The 21,517-nt window shown below is 44.1% G+C and overlaps 2 protein-coding genes across 4 annotated transcripts; one reads left to right on the plus strand and one right to left on the minus strand.

The window, feature by feature from the left end:
- Positions 1-347: 347 nt before the first annotated feature.
- On the minus strand, positions 348-14,809 carry LOC135369928 (atypical protein kinase C-like). Its single transcript, XM_064603521.1, has 18 exons — positions 14,476-14,809; positions 14,047-14,168; positions 13,848-13,937; positions 12,546-12,596; positions 12,247-12,332; positions 9,336-9,467; positions 8,323-8,437; positions 8,127-8,236; positions 6,942-7,103; positions 6,759-6,856; positions 5,700-5,836; positions 5,544-5,629; positions 4,673-4,760; positions 4,442-4,567; positions 4,124-4,203; positions 2,893-2,982; positions 2,218-2,333; positions 348-2,118 (listed from the first exon to the last, which is right to left on the minus strand). The coding sequence occupies exons 1-18, from the start codon at positions 14,523-14,525 to the stop codon at positions 2,031-2,033; spliced, it is 1,827 nt and encodes a 608-aa protein (XP_064459591.1). The 5' UTR covers positions 14,526-14,809; the 3' UTR covers positions 348-2,030.
- Positions 14,810-14,984: 175 nt separating this feature from the next.
- On the plus strand, positions 14,985-21,407 carry LOC135369929 (acetyl-coenzyme A transporter 1-like). 3 transcript variants are annotated; one of them, XM_064603523.1, is made up of 9 exons: positions 14,985-15,091; positions 15,571-16,122; positions 16,549-16,703; positions 16,768-16,955; positions 17,802-17,986; positions 18,117-18,237; positions 18,854-19,075; positions 19,567-19,742; positions 20,297-21,407. In XM_064603523.1, exons 1-8 carry the CDS (start codon positions 15,024-15,026, stop codon positions 19,723-19,725), a joined length of 1,650 nt encoding a protein of 549 aa, XP_064459593.1. In that variant the 5' UTR covers positions 14,985-15,023; the 3' UTR covers positions 19,726-19,742; positions 20,297-21,407. The 3 variants fall into 3 exon arrangements, with proteins under 3 accessions (XP_064459593.1, XP_064459592.1, XP_064459594.1); XM_064603522.1 differs by lacking the exon at positions 14,985-15,091 and adding an exon at positions 15,299-15,504; XM_064603524.1 differs by lacking the exon at positions 14,985-15,091 and adding an exon at positions 15,300-15,474.
- The last annotated feature ends 110 nt before the right edge of the window (positions 21,408-21,517 follow it).

Below are 21,517 nucleotides of genomic sequence, written 5' to 3' on the forward strand. Positions count from 1 at the left end.
CAGGAACTTGTTACAAGCCACATAAAGCGACAGAACTATTATCATTAGTTATACCATAAACCATAGTTACCATATAAATAATAGAAATATATATATAAAAAAAAGGTGCTGCTTGGTAGAGCAGTTAAGAACAAACGGTGTCATGTCAGAGCTGTTTGATGAAACTATGCCACAGACCGGTACCCTCCAGTTCTGACCAGCTCCGAATAATTTATAAGTGCACAAAATAAAAATAAATCCGTAAGTTACATGCGGCGTCTGTTCACCGCAGCATCGTATACCTGAACCCATGGTGCGACAGTGCATAGTGCTACACCATAACTCCGAGCGCACAAAATTAGTCTCCGTTCACGGTACTCTTTTATTTGCCGGTTAATAGTATCACACGTATTTTTCACTTGGACACGGACACTGTACACATCGATTAGTTACTTTTTGAGTGAGCTGCTCTTCAAAAACTTGTGTCTTGCACTATATGCATCCTCAATGGCGAAATATACATCTGTTGTGGGACAATTCACTGTGCAGAGAGTTAATTAATAACTATAAACACATTATTACCTTCTCTGCACGGCAAAGACCTCTAAATGGAATGTCGTTAGTGGCAGTGCAAAGAAAAATGAAAAAGCCACATAGCATTCAAAAAGCTCCGTTCTCGAGTCAACGTGAAATGTTAAAACCATTCTCGCTCATAACGTTCCCTTAACACATTATTCTCAACCCACACAGCCCCGTAATACATACGGGGCTGTGCCGTAATACATACGGGCATTGTGTATTCATCACACCAGTCAGTCAGAGACAAAAGTCTCAACAAGATGCAACAAATGGAGAAACGGTAAACTGGAATGCCTGAACCCAGTTAGACTTTGAAAATACAGCACCTAACAAGTTGTCGACAGTGCACTTCGATGCTCAGAACAATACTTATAGAGCATCATCGGACATAAAGTGCAGAAGTGTTCTCAATAGTAGTTTTTAAATAAGCTACCGCGGTTTAATCTAATACACGACACCTTATGGTGCCCGAGGGTACGTTGAAGAACCCTCGTGATGAGGAATGCAGAAGAAAAAGAATGGAATGTGTTCTTCACACGCTAGAGGGTCTGGCTTTGTGGATCAAAATTGCACGACTTTCTATATGTACTGACAAAATATTGTACAGAGCTAACACGCTAAAAAAAAATATACAGGCTCCTCAAACTCGTATCGTATGTTTTGTGCTCGTTCGTAGTCGCGTAAGGAATGGCGGTCCGACGTTAGATGGAATGGGGGATAACCTTTGAACCTCAGAAAAAATGCTCTGGTTATGTACTTTGAATAAAAACAGCGGTAGGAATGCAACGTTCGCGTGTTATCAGAAAAATAAAAACAGACGACAAACATGGCAGACGCGAAAAAGGCATGGCATCGGACATCCATGGTCCGATGCCATCCACAACGCGAAAACCAGAACTGCCCGAACTGGCTGGTGTCCTCTAAATTCCCTCGAACTGTGACCAAAGTTCAATAAGAAACTATTTGTCACAGACATATAGCACCGACGAAATACTATGAAACTGCAGTATCCATAAAGTACAGTCATTCATAAAGCCTACTTCTAAATGCGGACATGCTACGGGCTACAGACGCGGCGGCGTTTTTGCGGTTCCGAAAATGTGTCAAAAATGCAATGTAGGAACAGGCACGGATTCCAACATCGTCTCACCTCGCCAACAGGCATCGATCGTCGTCCTCGGGACCACCCGAGGACGTCCCATGTTTACGAATACCCGAGGGATACCTCACGCACGTTTCTAGCGACGGCGGCCAGTGTTTCGAAAGTTTGGTTTCCGCTCTGAGGCAGTGAACCGTGACAACGAGCTTCCCCCAATGAGGTACGAAGAAATGCGGGCAGCGCTGCCACCTATTGGCGCATGAGTCAACCCCTTTTGTGCAAATCACTTAAAAAAGAAATCAACGGGCGATGCCGAGAAGCCAAAGCCGCCGAGGCAATCGGTACGATACGTCATCAGGAACTGTGCGGATGGCTAGACGCAGTCTTCTAGAGACATCAAGAGGGGGTTGACGTACTCGAACCCTTCGAACTCGGACTGGTCGATCTTCGAGATGAGTCTCCTGGTGAAGGAGCGAACGAGGCGAGGTTAGGACCGTTCACAAATGGGTGGGGGGAGGTGAGTGAAGTCGGTGAATTAAAAAGGGGGAAGGACAGCTTACGTATCATCGGGAGTCAGCTGTACAGGCTCGTTTGTGAACTGCGGGTCAAAGTGCTCGAAGTCGCGCTCCGTGCCCAGCTTTGGTTTGTAGGGAGGGGAAACTTGCTTTCCTTCCAGCTGTTGGGAGGAAGCATGCATCACAGTTTGCCCACACGGGTGTTCAGCATCCAAAAGACAAGACTTGAGCAGTGTCAAAATACAGTATTATTGGCTGGGCAGAGGCGGACAGTCGCATCTGTCCCAGTCGATTTTTTCAGTATTTCTTATTTTTGGTTAGCGTTACTGTTTCTCTTGCATTATATATTCTGCTGAATGACTCGCTTTACATCTCCCCTTTATGTACATGTAATGCCTTCTGGCCTTTAAGGGACAAATAAATAAAATGAAATGGAATTTTGAAACTACGGTGTCATTTTATTGCTCGTGGAGCTCTGACAATGGGATCAAAAACCTCACGCGAAATACCTGCTATTTGATGGATACATGCTTTGATGAATACATAACAAGAGTTGACTCATCATCATCATATTTAGGCAGTTCTAGTGCATATTCATCTGCACTCTAGTGATGATGATGATGATGATGATGAAGGGTTCCTGGATGCGACTGTCCCTTTTGGCCCTCCAAGAAACACGTGGATAGAGAGAGAGAGAGAGAGAGAGAGAGAGAAAGTTACCTGCTCCCAATTAATGCTCTTGAAGAAGGCATGCGACATAATGTCACTGAACCCAGTGGTCGGATGACAGCCGAGACGCTCCAGTGGGTTCTGAAACGAAAGGACACGTTGAACGGCGATTTTGGGTGATGCATCTGGTAATTATGAGCGAGAGCTGCCAGGTCCAGTGCACGAGTCGTGCTGGGACGGTCATTGCCAGAATCTGTCGGACGCTCTACCGGCTCTAACGCTCTTCTACGAGGGCCGCTGCGCTTGCTACGCATTGTACATTCGTGAACTCTCAGCGGCGGCACTGGCATCGTCGCGCACTTTCGCCCAATCACAAGCATAGCTTGCGAGAAGTAGGACACATTTTCCTCTCTGTCATTCGCATTATAGGTGTCAATTCAACTTTCGTCGCTGCCACTTTCGTAAAGATCCATGCCGTCAATGGTGAACGCAACAAAGAAACAGACGACGGGCACACAGCCGCAGGAGCAATACGTAGCAGACGACACTCGCGAGGCGCACACGTGCGCATGCTCGCCGTCGAGGAGCAAAAAGGTTGCTCTTGGGTCGAGCGAATGCTCCGTAGCGCATCACCCGAACACCCAAATTTACCGCTCGGGTTAGGGGCAGAAAAAAATGTGCCTCAAATGCATCACCCGAAATCGCCATAAGACAGCAGATATGAGGACTCCAAGAAGCTCCAAATAGGGACGACACAAAACACGTAAGCTTCCAACACAACCTAGGTACAGAAAGCCTGCTCAGTGTTCGCAAAGGCCGCAGCCAATCGTGAACGTGCTTTCGGCGGTCGTAGCCACGGAGGCAAACCACCATCATCTGCCATTAGCGAGCGAATGTCCCCGCGCACTGAATAGGAAAACTTTAAAACAAAGCGCAAAATTGTCCCGTATCTCACTCAAGACTGATTTTCGGGAATGCCTGTTGCACTTTTTGTCTGCAGATCCGAGTCTACAGGTTCTAATTTAGGTGCAATCATTTGTGTGTCCTTGAATTTGCAGAGCGGCGAATCGCAGTAGCAGACGACGAGAGAGAGAGGAGGCAATAAGCATACCTTCTGTATCTAGGGGGCATTGTTCCAACAAATGACTTCCTGATCGGATATCAGGAGGGTCTGGGTTTCAATCCTGGCGTCGTTATTATTTTTATCTTAATTATTATTATTATTTTAATTAAGTTATTTGAATTTGAAATGAAAATCTGTACTCAAAGCGAGGCAGTTCACCTTGTTCAAGAATCCCTTGAGTACAGACTGTGCCTTCACCGAGATGGAGCGAGGAATACGGATCGTCTTCTCGAGTATCGCTGGAAGGAAAGAAAAAAAAAAGACTTGGCTGATGACAATGCTGAAGCTGAACCGTGTCTCGTCAGGGGACACTTTGGGAAGCAACAAAACTCTGTGAGGTAACAGAGGTATTCCTCTTGGCGGTTACAACACGAAAACATCTATTCTGTACGGTCGGTACTTTCCACAAGGCGGGATCTCTTATCACAAGAACGCATCAACACAATCTCTGATCTGCACCAAAGTGAAAGCGCTCACCCTGGAAGAGGAAATCTTCCGTGTTTTCATCAGGATTCTCACTGGTTCCCAGGATGTCGAATGGAGAATGGCCGGCGAGCATCTCGTACAGAAGCACACCCAAGGCCCACCAATCAACGCTGAAATCTGTTTGATAGGAACAGGAATGAAATGCAATGCGTGCAACATCGTATCCTCAACATTCACGAGACCGTTGGTCCCCTGAACGTTGATTTCGATGTCGCAGCTCACCGTAATCCTCCCCGCGGAGGATTTCTGGAGCGATGTAGTTTGGAGTCCCGCAGAATGTGCTTGTGGTGTCACCAGGACGAATGCCCTCCTGAAAAAAAAAGCATTAGACACGACCAGGCAGAGCAAAGGTTGAGGTAATTAATTTATTTGAGTTGAACAGATTATCACTGATATTCAGTCTGATCACTGGTATTCTGAGACTGATATTCACTCTGATATGATATATATCTTACCGCGAACTTACATAACCATATGTAACATCACATATCATCAATCACAAATGAATCATGAAACTCAATGACTTCATCATCATGAAGTTCATCATGTGATGATGATTCATGAAGTGAAGTGATATGATATGATTCATCATCATGAATGGGATGAATCATCATATGAATCATCATCATGTGATGATGATTCATGAGGTGAAGTGATATGATATGATATGCAAACTTACATATGCTATATTTATAGAGATCTACTGACTGATATTCACTGATAATCAGTCTGATTATCAGTGATAATTGACTGAACAGATTTTCCATGGCCCATTCTCCGAGATCTATACAAGATCCCATGTTTGTACGATTGCCCAGAAGTTACGGACCAAATGTCAGACATGAACCTCGGTATGTGAGCACGTGATGATATAAAGCATTCTATGTCCATGGTGATGTGGTGATCAACCTTACACCAAGCTTTTTACAATTTTTGTCCGAATTTACCATTTCCCCGATTGCAACAGGAGAGCGATTTTGAGAGCATATTTCGAGAGGAAATCAGAAAAAGAAGTGCATGTTAGAATCCTGTGCAATTGCAATGCAACTGACTAGAACTACAAATGCCAACTACGTAAGTACAAGTTCCATACCTTGCACATGCCATAGTCGGTGAGCTTTATGTGACCTTCATGATCCAAGAGCACGTTGTCCAGTTTCAAGTCTCGGTAGATGATGCCTAAAAATGGAAAGGGCAAACGTAGTGTACATTATAAATTCACAAAAAATCAGCAATCGGACAAAGTTACCTCGTTCGTGCAGGAAGTTGAGTGCCAGCGAAATCTCTGCGGAGTAGAAGCGGGCGTGTTCTTCGGGGAGTCGGCGCTGCCGCTGCATGTGGAACATAAGGTCGCCTCCGCGCACAAACTCTATCACAAAAAATAGCCTGAAATGAGGACATAAAATCAATTAGAAAGCTTCAAGACATTCAATCAGATAGGAAATTAATGTTCTAGCAATAGCAGTCGCTTCCTCGGTGGCATTATCCAGCATGCATCCAGTTCTCAGAGTGTCAAATCATCAATTTTTAAAAGCCGCAGGTAGCGCACTGCCTAATTGATCAAATCACTGCTTCGCTTTTAGCAGATTTTACGCCAGTCGCAGCAGAGTTGTTTGGAGCCGAGTGAAGGAACCTGACATATTATTTATTTTAATTATAGCACCAAGCAAACTTTCCCTTTAAAGCGTACGTGCATTACTAGAAGAAAGCTGAACAATTTCCATCACGTGCGGATCAAGTGTACATCAACACGTCACTACGTTGCACGCAAAGAGTACGTTAGGCTCCTTTAAACTCAGACACCTCATACCAGTTTCAGGGCACTTGTCATGTTGCCAAAATTCACAATAACAACACTACATACAGTTTTATTGTCAATAAGCATTTACTGCAGCCTGTATCAAATTCCACATTGATGTGTCTCTTCCAGTGGAAAAACTGACTGCATCCAATGCTCTCCTGCACTGGGCATGGCTCTAACCAGTCTGCAGTGTTCTACTAACGCTACAATAAATAGAGCCTGAAGTTTTCAGGATATATTTTTTTATAGATTCGGGGGAGTAAAAAATCGGGTAAATAAACATGCGCTCTAAATTCACGCAAATTCGGGGAGAAATCAGGCTCCGTTACTCAAACTAACCGAACTGGTTCGGTACAAATGGTGATGTAGGGCATTTTGCGGGGTAAAAAATCGGGTTTCACCCTAGAGAGGCAACCTTCAATTCGAGGTAGCAAATTCGGGGACGAATTGGGTTAAACCCTAAAACATCGGGCTCTAACAATGAACTATTAACATTGTACACCCCACCTGCTCTCAGTCTGGAAGCAGGAATGAAGCCCAACGAGAAAGGGATAATTCGAAGCCGTCTCAAATACGTGCTTCTCCGTCTGAATCCAGTCGATGTCCTGAGAAGGAATTACGACGAGAAATTAAATCGTGTCAAGGCACTTGCTTTTCAGCGGAGCAAATGATAAAACAACCGCCACTAACCTCGTCGTCTGTGACCAGTTCTTTTTTGATGATCTTCATGGCGTATATACGGCTCGTCTTCTTGAGCTCCACCATAAGCACTTTGGCGTAGGAACCCCTGCCAATCACTCGGATCAGCTCGAAGTCGTGCAGTCCGTACTGACGAGGTGCTCCGGATCCCGTCTGCAATGAAAAAGCCGCGTCAGCGGAAAAAGTCTGATTGTCAGCGGACAGTGTGAAACTAATCAAAATACAATTTAAGTAGGCTGGTCATGTATCTAGATACTCATATTACAAAAGGGGAGAGCACAAAACACAGCAGACGACACAAACAAGCTCAAACTATTGTGTCGTCTGCTCTATTTTGTACTCGCTCTCCCCTTTTTGGAATACGTACCCATACCAACATGCCTGTCCTTCAACTCTCAGTACCTATAGACTTTTGTGTTCTCGTGTTTTACGTTTTTTTTTTTTTAAATCTGGTTTTATTTTCACCAGCCGTAAAATAGGGCGATACGAGATGGAAAATAAAGGGAGAGCGTTTCTCACGTTGCAGATGAACAGAAGATGCTCAGTGGAATGCTCAGCAATTGGTGTCATCCAGTGCTCATATTGGGGGCCGAATTTGCATTTTGGCACGTTTGCTTTCGGGAGTATTCAGGTTTTTCCCGAAGTGACGACGACGTCAATCGGGAGACAACAGGTTTTACTCTACTTAAGCCTAAAACACGAGCCTTTATGTGTCTTATTAAATTGGATTATTGGAATTCCTTGTGGATTCACAATAACTAATGCCTGATACGTGTAAAAGAATGATTATTTACATCGATTCGGACCTGCATTACCAGTAGCTTTAAAGCAAAGGGGTTAACAGACAGATCGGGGAGCTCGGCAGGAGATCAGCGGGAGCCCGGACTCGTCAAGCTGCTAGACTGCTTTTTTTCCAGGTACCCCTTCACCTGTACTTGTATGGGTGAAAATAAATCTGATTTATTGGTTGATTGATTGATCGAAAAGGGAGTGTGTTCCAGGACATGTATCTTCCTGAATATGGCACTCAGAAGAATAATTTTCTCTCAATACTTTGTCCTACAGTACAAAGGGTGCACGATGTAATGAACCACAAAATATTGCGACCCTTTCAAATACAAGTTCGTAACGTTTTCTCAGCGCTAGACGAGGGTAGAGAGTTCCACGTGAACCCACCGTCTCTAACGTCTGATCATCAACGTCTTGCCCCACGGGCGTGGGAGAAGTGTCCGATGTGTCCAACGTTGTAGCAGATCGATGATGACCCTTGTGCCGCGGTGTGCCCGCTGAAAGGGAAGCAGGAGGAACGCTCAGGAGAACTTCCACGGGACGTGCCTCCCCAATTTCAACGAGTCTCCGCGCGGTTCCTCACCTCTGTGCAGACTACTGCCGTTGAATGCCTCGCCTCCGTTGGTGGTGTCGCTCGATCGTGTAGGTGCAGGCGTGTTTGGTGCTGAAGACTCGGCATACTGGTCCTGCTCGTTCTTCTGCTCCCCGCGTGAAGAAAAAGTGTTAAAGAAACTGAGCATCTGCTCAAGCGTGAAAAGTATCATATTTTCTCAAAAATAGTGTGCCCCCCTTTATTTTTAGTAACCATACATTCTTTCTTGAGCACTGCTAAATACCAACGTACGATTGCAGCCTGACAGTACAACCAAGGGCCACTATATGGACATCCATCTGACGTCAAACAGATTATGAGCGACAGGAAAGCGTTAAAAGGCTTATACATTAATAAATAGGGTTATTTAAGGATTATTTCCATTGGTGGGCACTAATAAATAAATAAATAATTAATTAAATAGTGTAACCCAATACTCAAGTGTATTCATGCATTTGTACATTATTATCGTTACAGGAAAGCGTTACAGGAAATACTTATCAATGAACATATAATGTAACCCAATAATGAAGTGTCTTCATACATTTTTACATTATCTACCACAGATTGTAAAAAAAAAAAGGTACTTCAGTACCCCCATTATTCTCCTATTTAGAGCACCTTGTCTCGAGGCCCTCTGCAATTTTCCTGTTGACACCCTGCCTCATACACAAGTATCTTAAAAGTTACCTAATCAGTTGTATCTAATTAATTAGGCAAAACAAAAAATACTGTTAGCAACCTTCAGCCGGTTTCCTTTACGTAGAGTGTGCCGTCCTGGAGCACACTTGGCATGTGGTTGTTGGGGCACATTCGATATCATATGTTGACTCACTAAATAAATGTCCAACGTAGAACGTGAAAAAACAATGTGCAAGTTTAATAAATTTAAAATAAGTTTAAATAAATGTCCAACTATGAACTGCTGAACTTCTGCTCTATAACACACAACGTTGCTCGCTGCCCATTACCGACGAAAAAATCTGCGGTGTGGTTAGACTTACAGCAGGGCCAGAGCAGGGGAGCTTGATCAGCTTGTGGCATTTCTTGTGTACCATGAGCTTGCAGTTGATGCATTTGAAGCCCTGACGGCCCAGACCCCAGATGCGGTCCATGCAGAACGTGCAGAAGGCACGCTAGAAATTATGAACATGAACTTATAAACGGGTGATAAAAAATATCGCATTCGACAAATGTGTTTGGACACACGAATCGTAATATACGTACAGTAAATTGAAAATATTAGTATTTGACCTCTGACATGATGCTGATTTGGTGTTTTAAGGTACACAAGCTGGTGCTGTTACAGAACACGCTATCTGTAACATTCCCTTGACATCATTTAACATGACATCCACGTTTTCACTGTCAGTATAGTTGAATCTCGCCTAATATAATCCACTGCCCAATTAGGAAACTGCTTTCACGTATTGGTCACAAGCAAACGGCTTGGGACAATCACATCAGACGCATACGTATCTTTCGCACAGGTCACACACTCGAAGCACTGCATAAATCACTCCAAAAGGTTTAACTTTTAAAGGTATTAAAAGCTTTAAGGATTAACATATGACAATGCTGAAACATGACATATCATCAGGGATCAGATAAACTTCACACTAAACTTCATGCAAAGAAATATGCGGATATCGACGTTGAGCAAGAACACACCAGACACAAACATGCCATTCTGTGAAGTCCACTGTACAAAAACTTCTCTGTAACATTTGTACAATGCATGTCTCCGCAGCGGCGGACCGAGACTCATGAAACAATGTCTGGACTCCGTGACACACGACAAGCAACACGCCCACGCCAGTCCCAGATTAGTCGACCTTGAAGGATAGGGTTACCCAATACGCGGGCACACGATACACAATCTTGGCCCTTTACAGCGACGGTTTACGACGGCAACTGCAGATAATGCCGCGGAACAATCTGGGCCATCGGTGTCGGCCGACTGGATCGAGACTGTATCAATGTCACGCACGTGTTTGTTGCAAACGACGAGGTGTTCGTAAGTAGCAGATTCTAAAGTTTCAAAGTTACAGTGAGGCTTTGGCACGACGAGAATCTCATCGAGGACAGACAGGAAAGAGGACAAACACTGTGTTAGACTTCCAAGAAACAGAAAATTTATTGACAGCCAAACGGGCTCCTTTTATGAATACCTCAGTTGTTATCTTTCCTGTCTGTCCTCGTCTGCCGTGCTAGTTTACCTCGATGCATTCGTACCAACTTGCCCGGTTCACCACCGTTACGGAGAATCTCATTTTCTTCCCCCCCCCCATTCTTATAAGTCAGATGCTCATCGCCGCCAGCTAAGGTTGCCACCAGGCCAGTGTTATACCGGCACGGCCGGTTATTTGCTCGCTCTGCCGGTTGCCGATAGGAAGGTGATACCGGCAGCCTTTTGCCGGTATTTGTGACTCAAGACCTTTTATATGGGCTTTTCCCTTCAACATTCCACTACAGCTTGAATAAATCTGGAGCATAGACCCAACTCCGCAGTCTTCTTTCCTTAGTTATTCATTATTATTATTATTATTATTACACACAGGAACATATGTTTCCTCGTATTATCTTGAGCTCTCTCTCTACCTCTCTGTTTTCTGTGTGTGCTCTTCCACCACTCACCCACTTCCCTTTCCCACGAGCCTTTCCTCCTTTCCCTCTATTCCACCTCCTCTCTCTCAGCCAGTATTTTTCACTACGAAAGGTGGCAACCCTACCGCCAGCTTGCCTGCGTTCTCAATGCTTTATAAAGAAAGTTAACTTGTAAAGATATTAAGGTCTTGGGCATATAATCTACTTTGGTGACTTTTAATTGAATAAATGACATTAATTACATCGAGTTATCCCTATACCAAAATGTAATGCCAAAATGTTACGTGAAATTTCTTACGCGTCCCCTACATAAACAGCTGGAAAGATGCAAATTCTAAGTCAAAAACAAGGCATGGAAAAGCAGTGCCTTGCAGATTAAATGTGCTCCTATTATTCTCGGTAGCTTAGTGTAACGAGCATTAAATGACTCCTTCCAATACCCCTCCTTGGTGCTCACTACAATACTGCTTGCTTCTTATGTTGCGCTGTATAATATACGATCATCTTCCCGTTTAGAGACAACCCCCCCCTACCCCAGGCACCATTAAAGCACCATCTCTCATAATTCCTTGTTCATTGGGCTATCCCTTACTGTATCATCTGTACAACCTCTTTTTGTTTTGTCCATTTTGTTAAAAATGTCAATATCACTGCACCAGACAATTTCCTCTGTCCTCAATACATACATACACTACACACATAATACATTAAGATAACATACATTACACATACATTAATATATATATATATACACACACACACACATATACTTAACGTTGAGCTAAATGGTCATTGTAAAGCCCCTTATCAGACTAGTGGCCACATTTTAACTACTTTGTCCCGACGAAGACGGAGCAACCGCAGTGACGTAGACGTCGCCCCTACCCAAGCAGCACAACATGTTGACCCAACACTGGACCAGTGCTGGCAATGTCGGACCAATATTGGTCCAAGACTGAACCAATGTTGGGCCGGTATTGCCAATATTGGTCCAATGATGGACCAACATGTCGTGTTGCTTGGGTAGCTTTTATAACTTTCAATAAACACTTTTTTTTTTTGTTACTTCCCCTACTTTTGTCTTCACCCTCCCATTTATCTCAACGTTCACTATAATCACGTAGCCGTACGACCCCAACTTCAGCTTTTCAAGACACATACACTTAATATATACCTAAAAAATACGGTGATATAGTTCCGATGATGATGATAAACGTTCATGGGAGTAAGGTGGCCCGAATTCGGAATAGTTGTCGCGCATACTTCCAGGAAATTTCCGCAGATAAGAGAAGACACGAGAAAACATACCCGGTTGAATCGCTTTGCCTGGAAGATGTGGCCATTGACGCGGTACAGCTTGCGCCACCGTCGAGCTCCCCTCCTGTAGATGCTCTCTGAAACGGGACGTAAACCGGTCACGCACATAACAGACGACGACACAACACGGACTGAACGTGCCGTGTGTGAGAATCACGCAGTGGAATGCATGAATCACGTACTACACATTAAAAAAAAAAAAAAAAACAGAAAAGCAGCATCCTGCTTCACATCCGACTTCCTTCAAAGACTATTTTACTATCCCATTCGGAAGAAGCAGAACGACTTACTGTCTTCGCCGATGCAGGGCATTCCTGGGGCAGTGGGCACATTTGGGAAAACTGCAAGAGGTCAAAGTCAGGCAGCAATAAACCAACAGTTATCTTGCTCGTTCAGATATGCAAGGCTGATAATGACACAGAAGACCACACGGAAAGCTTTGCAGCAATAAAGACAGAATGAGAATGGGCCTCCTCTATGGATCCTTTGATATCTCGTACTTACTTGGCTGAATTATGCGCTGAAATAAGTTCGGAAGAGTGGTAGTAACGGAGCTATCTTAAAATACTGCTGGACTATAGTAGGTATATTTAAACATTTAAAAATGTAATGCCTCATTTGAGGTAGACATAAATTAAGAAACATACAGTTGGAGAACGACATTTTAGACACTTGCGCATGTATACCGCAGACACTGTCAGACTTTATAGGCTAGCATGGGGGATTATCAAATAAAGCAATTGAGTTCCACAGTACAAAAGAAGAAAGGTGGTGTATCTGCTTTTATTTGATGATCACAAACCCCACACAAGTCTCGAGTCAACCAAACTTGCAATTAGTTTTTATATCTTAGCGACACATCACTAATGGAAGTTTCCATGCCGGAGAAGATGTTTCTCAATCACCACAATGTTGTACAAAAATCGCAATTTACTTGGAAGACTTGACACTGAATTACCGTTGTTCATTACGCATGTTTGATAGGCTCTGATAAGGACTAACTAGTCTCTAATTCCGCTGTAATATTTCTAGAGCAGATAGCCACGTGGACGTCGAATTGGAAAGTGCTAGTGTTTTTTGTCGCATCTACAGTGCAAAGTGATACCTCCATTAGACCTTCCAGCCACTGTACTTTGATTACATATTTAAAAAACATACATGCCTCATATAAAAAAAATATAAGCGTCATACTTATTGCAGAGAGAGGCAGATATATGAGCGTTTCTCAAATTAACCTGCGGCAGCACATTCCTTTGGAGTGCCGTAAAAGACAAAACAAACTAAACATTACAATTTTAAAAGAACACAGTTTTTATTTTGTATTTTCTTTCCCTTCAAGATGTTTTTACCCACCTCCGTATTTTATTTACATTCACTTCACATTCAACGGCTACTGCACTTTCGTTTTGCCGCACGTCTGCATACTTACAATTCTGAGCAGACGACACAGGGTTCGCGGGAGGTTATCAGACATTACACAACAAACACCCGCGGCAAGGAAGTGCAAACAGAGAGTCTATTTTCAAAATTGTACCTAAGTGGTTGCAAAACCCCTTCACGTGTAGGATAAGATAAATAAAAAAAAGAGGTACCATGGATCGTTATCTCGGAATCCTTGTTGACTTCGTAGAGACGAACTGCCTCGGCTAGCTCTTCCTGTGTCGATATTGTACAGGGGTCCCCTGTTGGGCAGGACACGACCGCGCATCAATTAACCGATCGACATAACGTCGTAATATGTAATATCAGCTTATCACAGCCGCAAAATGTCGCTTCACGCTCAACACGTACCTTCTTCGTCGACCCATTTCATAGTGAAAGGCTGTGCTTCATTGAACTTGCATATGTCCCTCATTTCTTGACATAGTTTTTCCAGTGTGATCGACGGATCGATGTAGGTCACCATAATTTCTCTGAAATCACAAGAGGAACAGTCGGCGCACTCACGACAGGTGACCCTGAACTGTAACGGCACAAACTCTGTACCAGGGCGCGGCTTTAACGGACATTCTTTACTCTCGATAAAAATTAACTTATCACGCGTGTTTTACGCTCTAATGTCACAAACATAAGCCCGTAATGTTAGTTAGGTATTGCGCTTAGCGCATAGACGGATGGCAAGTAAGCAAAAATCGTCTGAATCAGCAGAGCCGTAACTTCCGTTGCATAGCGTTCAGATGGAATGATTTGTGGTTGTGTTTGCATATCAATCCAGCTTACCCATTGTACGCAGTCTTTACTCTGATCTCGTTCCCGTCTCCGTCCGTCATTTTGACTCAGAGGTGTCAGCCGTTTTGTACTTCAATTTGAACTACACCGTGAGAGCCGCAGTGGGGACGACACTTTGTCCAGTAACGTCACGAGGAAAAAACCAGGGTGCACACTTAGAAGCCTTGTCACTTTGTTTGGAACACTTTCGCCATCATAAACTAGGGCGGTAATACTTTGATATGGAAATCATTATTTACAATAGACGATAACAGAACACAAAAGGCGGTGACTCAAACTAAAAATTCCAGCGCCATGCCGATTGCCCCGAGACCGGAAGCGGAAATCGTGTGGAAAAAAAAATTGCGACCTAAGCATAGGTGATATAAAACGTAGTACCGAATACGTTATTGTGTTCGTATTAATAACGTTATTCAAGCAATAAAAGCAAGCGCGTATTCTAGTAGCTCATTTTCCGTTCGTCCAATAAACGTAGGTACATAGGTAGATCGATAGAGAGCGCAGGTAGCGCTCTGGGAACATGGCGCGGAGCGACACGTATGTTTAATAAGTCGTCTGCTCGCGTGATTGCTCCGAACGTAAACGAAATGCCACCAACATTGCAAAGGTTATTACAACTTACTTATTACTGCGGACATCATTTTTAGACCAACCAAGAGCACGTTCACGATGTATGTTGTAATGCGAAACAGAAATGTATCCGATTGAATGGGAGACATACACCGAAAGAGTCTCTGATCTGACTCTGGTCTGGAAGACAGATGGCTCCTACTACGTGTCTTTTGCATACGAACACCTGTGCCATGTAACCTTTCCCCGGTCTCACCCCGCGGTCTCGTCTCCGTGGCATTACAAGAAATTCCGATGTTCTGTATTCGCTACTGAAAACACTTGCCGGCTCGCGTGGAAAAAGTTGCATCAGAGGGGAAAATACATGTCGGAACTCAAAGATTGTGCAAGTCTTACGTCACCTATGGACGATGATGCTAAGTACGAGCGCGGCTACAAAGGGAGAACGTGGTAGTAATGTAGCCCGTAATCACTGTGCTCATTGATAGTGTATATATATATTTGCCGTATTTACAGTGATGCAGACGACACCATGGAAGTCAGGAGTCGCGGAAGCACATCTAACCTACTTCAACACATGGAAGGTTGTGACCAGGCTGAGACAGAGAAAAAAATCGACTTTGACTACGAACCTGGCGACGTCAAAGACGAGTGGAGGAGCATACTTCTACTCGTGTTGCTCTACGTCCTCCAGGGTATCCCGTTAGGACTGGCTGCGGCTGTGCCACTGATGCTGCAGAACCGCAAGGTCAGCTACAAGGACCAGGCCCTGTTCAGCTTCGTCACCTGGCCGTTCAGCGTCAAGCTATTGTGGGCGCCGATAGTAGACTCTATATACTGTAACGCTTTGGGGAGGAGGAAGTCCTGGCTCGTCCCCACGCAGTACGCGATTGGGATATTTCTCCTCGTTCTTTCGTCGCACACCAAGGGGCTGCTCGGTGACGAGAGCCATCAGGACGACGAACCTCCCAACGTGCTCCTCTTGACCGGTGTGTTCCTCATGTTGAATTTTCTTGCGGCGACCCAGGACATTGCTGTCGACGGTTGGGCGCTGACCATGCTTACCAGGTGCGTTTGCAAATGAGGACAGTTTTAAGCGCGAATTTTTATTTATTTTTTAGATATTTAAAAAAAAATTATTTTCATTTCCGCAGAAATGTGGGCCAGGTACAAAAGGCATAAGCCTGACGAGGTACCTGGACCAGGAAACAACAATAACAGTAACAGAAATAACATGAGTAACATGCATAACATAACATGACATGCAGTCGGTGTTATATAATTTCTAGGATCGTATTCAACATAAAATTTCTGGTTACTTTAACTACAAGTCATAACAAAACATATCAAGTACACATGGCAACGTGCAACGGGTTAATCTTATGTCACAATAGACTGATATTGATGTCAGATTCAGGTCAGGTCAGATATTGATTGATTCAGGTCAGATATTGATGTCAATTCAATTGATTTCAACCGGCATGTCAAACGCAGGAAACACGTGGGATACGCGTCCACATGTAACTCTGTCGGACAGACGGCGGGTTACTTCCTCGGCAACGTGGTCTTCCTCGCCCTGGAATCCGCGGACTTCTCCAATCGTTACCTGAGGACCGTTCCGCAAAAGGACGGGCTGGTCACTCTAGACGGTAATGGATTTCGGGGATTTCGAGATCCTCAAGTTGCTAATTGGTCCCGTTACTCCGTTTCCAGGGTTCCTCTACTTTTGGGGTGTGGTGTTCATTGTGACGACGACACTTATCATGCTGCTGAAACACGAACGCAAACGTCTCCCGTGTGACAAGCCAGATCTGGGGCCGATGGACACTTACAGAATGGCCGTTCGGATCCTCTGTCTGCCCAGTGTCAGAAATTTCTGCCTTTTCTTGCTCACGTGCAAGGTATGTTTTGCGGAAACACCGGTGCAGACATGTGGTAGTTCTTTTTTTTTAAGCTAGAAGACGTACGTGGTGCAAAAACGTCTTTCTTACGGTATGGGAAGTATTAAAAGCGCGTACGATTAAAACCCCCCCCCTAGCTTTCTGCGGCGGAAAAGTGGCATTTCCGCGAGGCGGGATTTACAAATCCGCGGGCAAGCGAAAACAAGCAAAAAACGTCGCAGCATTCTGCTAAGATCGCTTACAACTTGTCCCCGCACGCTTTCCCAGCCTTTCGTAACTTTTCGGCGCACAAAGGAAAAATTAGACCGAACCGTGACAGTTTCCTCTCTGTCGTTCCCGTCGTTGAATTTTGTTCCGTCGCGGCATGTTCCAGCAGAACCAGTCACGTCAGGCTTTGCAGTCGCAACTTGTCCTCTTTCCTTCTGTCCTTGCTAGGATGCCACTCGTGGTCACAGTTGCTGCGCGGTGCTAACACGGAAATAAATATAAAAAGAAAGAAAGAAAAAGGTTGCGATCGTAACGCATGAAAATGTCGCTGGTTGTTGGACTGAAATCCTTCCAAAATTCTGTAATATATATCGAATATTCCGTGGAAAACATACGATTCTGAGGCAAACAGCAGGTTCCGCGAGATACAGCCAATTTCGCGGAAGAGGTTGTACACGTGATGGTAGCAGACAATACAAGTACAGCATGCCACAAGGAAAACATGGCTCCAACTGGATTGTAGCCAGATTGCAGTACTTTAGTGCAAGCATTAACTCCCGTTTCAACAACAACAACTTTATTTTTGAGGTGACGAATGATGATCAGGCGATGAACACCAGTTTCAAAACGGTCTTTCAGATCGGGTTTGCTGTGACGGACAGCGCAACAGGATTGAAGCTGATCGAAGCTGGCGTCCACAAGGAGAACCTGGCCCTACTTGCTATTCCCATCGTTCCGCTTCAGATTGTGTTGCCGTTTGTCATCAGCAAGTACACGACCGGACGCGCACCCCTGAACGTCTTTCTCTGGGCTTACCCCATACGGTAAGATTTCCGTATTTGTACAACGGTATGCGAGTTACGGAAAAGCAGCGCGTGCAGCTCAAATAAATAAAAAATGTACCTTCGTAAATTTGAGTTTTCGATGCGACCAATTAACCTCGTCTCGTTTCAGGCTCTTGTTCGGACTCATATTTTCGGCGCTTCTGCACTGGACGTACCTGGTGAAGAACCTTGACGGCACATTCCCTACATACTTTTACGTTGTCATCGTGATAGCGTACTCGTTTCACCAGGTAAGCCACTCTTCTTGCAATCAAATTGGAACGATATAAAAGCGGTACACTTTGAGTAAACGATGCGCATTCGAGACGTTGGGTGGACGTCTGCAGGATGTCTGCTGGACGTTAAATAGGGCTGTGAAAAAGCTGCGCAACCCAAATAAATGCGATACACTCTTCTTGCAATCAAATCAAGACGATATAAAAGCGGTACACTTTGAATAAACGATGCGTATTCGAGACGTTGGGTGGACGTCTGCAAGATGTCTGCTGGACGTTAAATAGGGCTGTGAAAAAGCTGCGCAACCCAAATAAATGCGATACACTTTTCTTGCAATCAAATCAAGACGATATAAAAGCGGTACAGTCTGAATGAACGATGCGTATTCGGGACGTTGAGTGGACGTTTGCCGGATGTCAAATAGGGCTGTGAAAAAGCTGCGCAACCCAAATAAATGTGATACACTCTTCTTGCAATCAAATCAAAACGATATAAAAGCGGTACAGTCTGAATGAACGATGCGTATTCGGGACGTTGAGTGGACGTCTGCCGGATGTCCGCTGGACGTTAAATAGGGCTGTGAAAAGGCTGCGCAACTTATAGTGAAATAAATGCGATACTTGCTTTCAGATCACCGTGTATAGCATCTACGTGGCACTGATGGCATTCCACGCCCGAGTCAGCGACCCAACCATCGGAGGCACCTACATGACTCTGCTCAACACAGTCACCAACTTCGGGGGCAACTGGCCCGCCACGGCTGCCCTGTGGTTCATAGACTCGTTGACGTATAAACGCTGCGACGGTGCAGAGAATGGACAGCTGCTCTGTTCTTCAAAAAGTGATGAGAAGGTAGGTTATTGTACCGGCGTTATACAAAGTGGGGCGATATTTGGAGAACGCTGCAATTTCTGTTTTTTTTTTTTTTTTGCTCGTTTTCTCTTGCCCACGGAATCCCGCGGATTTGTGAACCCCACTTTGCGGAAGACTTGATTTTCCGCCGCGGAGAGCTGGGGGTCTCAACCATGCGTCAGAAGAATCATACACCAGAGCTAAAAAAGAAAAAAGAAGGGTTCTCGCTGCTCCTTTAAGTACAGGCGTTTTTAAAGTAATAAATTTGACAGATGACAGATGCACGGTACTGGCAGGGTTAGATAACCACGGAACCGTAAGGTGGTTGACTCAGCAGGTACTGGGAGATGCCCCGCAGTGCAAGTATACTTCTGCCGACACAGTTGACTGTAATGCCGTAAATGCGACAGATTTTTTTAAGGCACAGTACCGATGCCGCTGATGCGTTACTCCCGTTGATCCCTTGAGTGATTTCATTACTCCCATTTCAGCTGTGTACAGGCGCTGGAGGCACGTGCTCGACGACAATCGACGGTTACTACATCGAGACAGTAATGTGCATTACTCTAGGGTTCGCCTGGCTCATGTACGGCAGGCGGAGAGCACAGTGGCTGCAGAACTTGCCACGCTCGGCATGGAGGTGCAGTTAGGGCATAGGGCAGGAAAGGTACGTACTGCTTGTAACAGCATGGTGACACGCTGGTGTTTAAAGTATCGGGCAGGCTACATGTACAATCAAACTCCTTTACAGTGAAACTCAGGGGACAGCAAAAAAAAATTCGCAGTAAAGGTATTTTCGTTAAAAAGGATGTCCATTATTGGACCTATATAGGGCTCCGGCGGGACCGCAAAAAAATTTGCTGTAGTGGTATTTTCGTTAAAAAGGTGTTCGCTATAAAGCAGTTTGACTGTATTAGGTCTCTGCGATCGGGCTGCACTTGATGCCAAACTTAATTCCTCGTGATAAAAAATTTCTGCAAAGTGCATCAAATCTTCTCTCTATCGTGTAACATCATGTAGCAGGAAGGACAACATCATGTATCATCATCATCAATGAATCATCATCTATCTACATATCAATCAATCAATCAATGATCAATCAACATCATCAATCAATCATCCATCAACACCATCTATCAATCAATCAATAAACCTATCATGTAACAGGAAGGAGAAGGCCTTGTAATGTTGCTCATTTAACCTCTTTTTCTCTCCTTGCAGGACATAAACGGAGTTTCATTGTTATTCATTTTGGGCCAGGCATTCTCTTACTTCGAAGAAGAATACTGTTTTTATGGGTTCATATTTATTGGAAAGGGGGAAAATACAGTCTCACTTGGACATTATGCACTGTAAACATCTCATGGCTGATTTGCATTCCCGACGCATTCCATATTTTTTTAAATTTTTTTTTTTTTTGCTAAGATGGATACATATTTGTTTTTGGTTAAATTACTTGGAAACCTGGAAAATCGCAAACACCTAACTCTAGTCAGAACCATTTTATCATGGTCTTATTCAATGAATAGCTTCCGAATCTCTCATGATGCAGCGGTAGCGCAAGTGGAACAGACATCTAGAACGTGTAACTAGGTTATCTGAGTTACAGTTGTGTCTTGTTTGGCAAACATCGAGCTGAAAACCTAATGTTTGCATGGGTCTAGAAGACTACCAGTAAAATTCTTTGACTTTTTGTTGAGAAAGATAAAGAAGAAAAAAAAAAAGCATTTAAATCGAACACATTCCTTAAAATGTCGTCTTTTCATATTCTGGCTAAGAGCACTCGTTGCGCTTTAATTTATAGTTTGCTAAATTAATGGCAGGCACACATCTGAATTTTTATTGAAATATCTCATTGAAATACTCTCATATACACTATTAGCCCTCACACAACACACAGATGTAAGGTAACGTCGTACCTGCGTAAATTTGCTCAATAATTCTTTTCGCACTCCAATTGCCTTTGACTCCAATCACACTTGGTAGCAATTAAGCCGAGGCTTTTTTCCACCATGTTGCGCAAATAATGGAGCTGGGCAACTGCATCTGTCGCCAGAAGTTTCATCCGCACTCTCATCGGAGTCTCCGCGTTCTTAATGTATTAGTCGCACATGATATACGTGAGATGCAACGAGTCTTCCTTAGAGAAATTGTCCAGACTGTGCTGACGTTGTGATGTAACTTATGTTTCCGTTGCAGTGTTTTGTGCATCGACAACCAAGGAATGTGATTTTCATGCGCGATAGTGATGTAATGGACTTGTCTGCAAGATGTGCGAGAATTTATCGCAGTTTGTTGAAAACGAATAAATAAATAAAATCTGTAAAGATAACTTTGTGCAGAATGTCAAAACACACCACACCATTTTAAATGCTTCTCAACTGTGCCCTCAGGTTGGCAACCATGCAACTACTGTGTCATATCGGTTGCCTCCTTAGGGTG

This window comes from Ornithodoros turicata, chromosome 10 (assembly GCF_037126465.1).
Source record: "Ornithodoros turicata isolate Travis chromosome 10, ASM3712646v1, whole genome shotgun sequence".
NCBI lineage: Eukaryota > Metazoa > Arthropoda > Arachnida > Ixodida > Argasidae > Ornithodoros > Ornithodoros turicata.

Excerpts from the sequence above, each read along its gene's own strand:
- LOC135369928 (XM_064603521.1), bottom strand. The coding sequence starts at position 14,525 with ATGACGGACGGAGACGGGAACGAGATCAGAGTAAAGACTGCGTACAAT. Across the intron at positions 9,468-12,246 it reads AGGCAAAGCGATTCAACCGG|CGTGCCTTCTGCACGTTCTG; the intron begins GTATGTTTTCTC and ends CATAATTTCTAG. Across the intron at positions 4,204-4,441 it reads GGAAGATTTCCTCTTCCAGG|CGATACTCGAGAAGACGATC; the intron begins GTGAGCGCTTTC and ends CTTTCCTTCCAG.
- LOC135369929 (XM_064603522.1), top strand. The coding sequence starts at position 15,419 with ATGTCGGAACTCAAAGATTGTGCAAGTCTTACGTCACCTATGGACGAT. Across the intron at positions 16,956-17,801 it reads TTTTCTTGCTCACGTGCAAG|ATCGGGTTTGCTGTGACGGA; the intron begins GTATGTTTTGCG and ends ACGGTCTTTCAG. Across the intron at positions 17,987-18,116 it reads CTCTGGGCTTACCCCATACG|GCTCTTGTTCGGACTCATAT; the intron begins GTAAGATTTCCG and ends GTCTCGTTTCAG.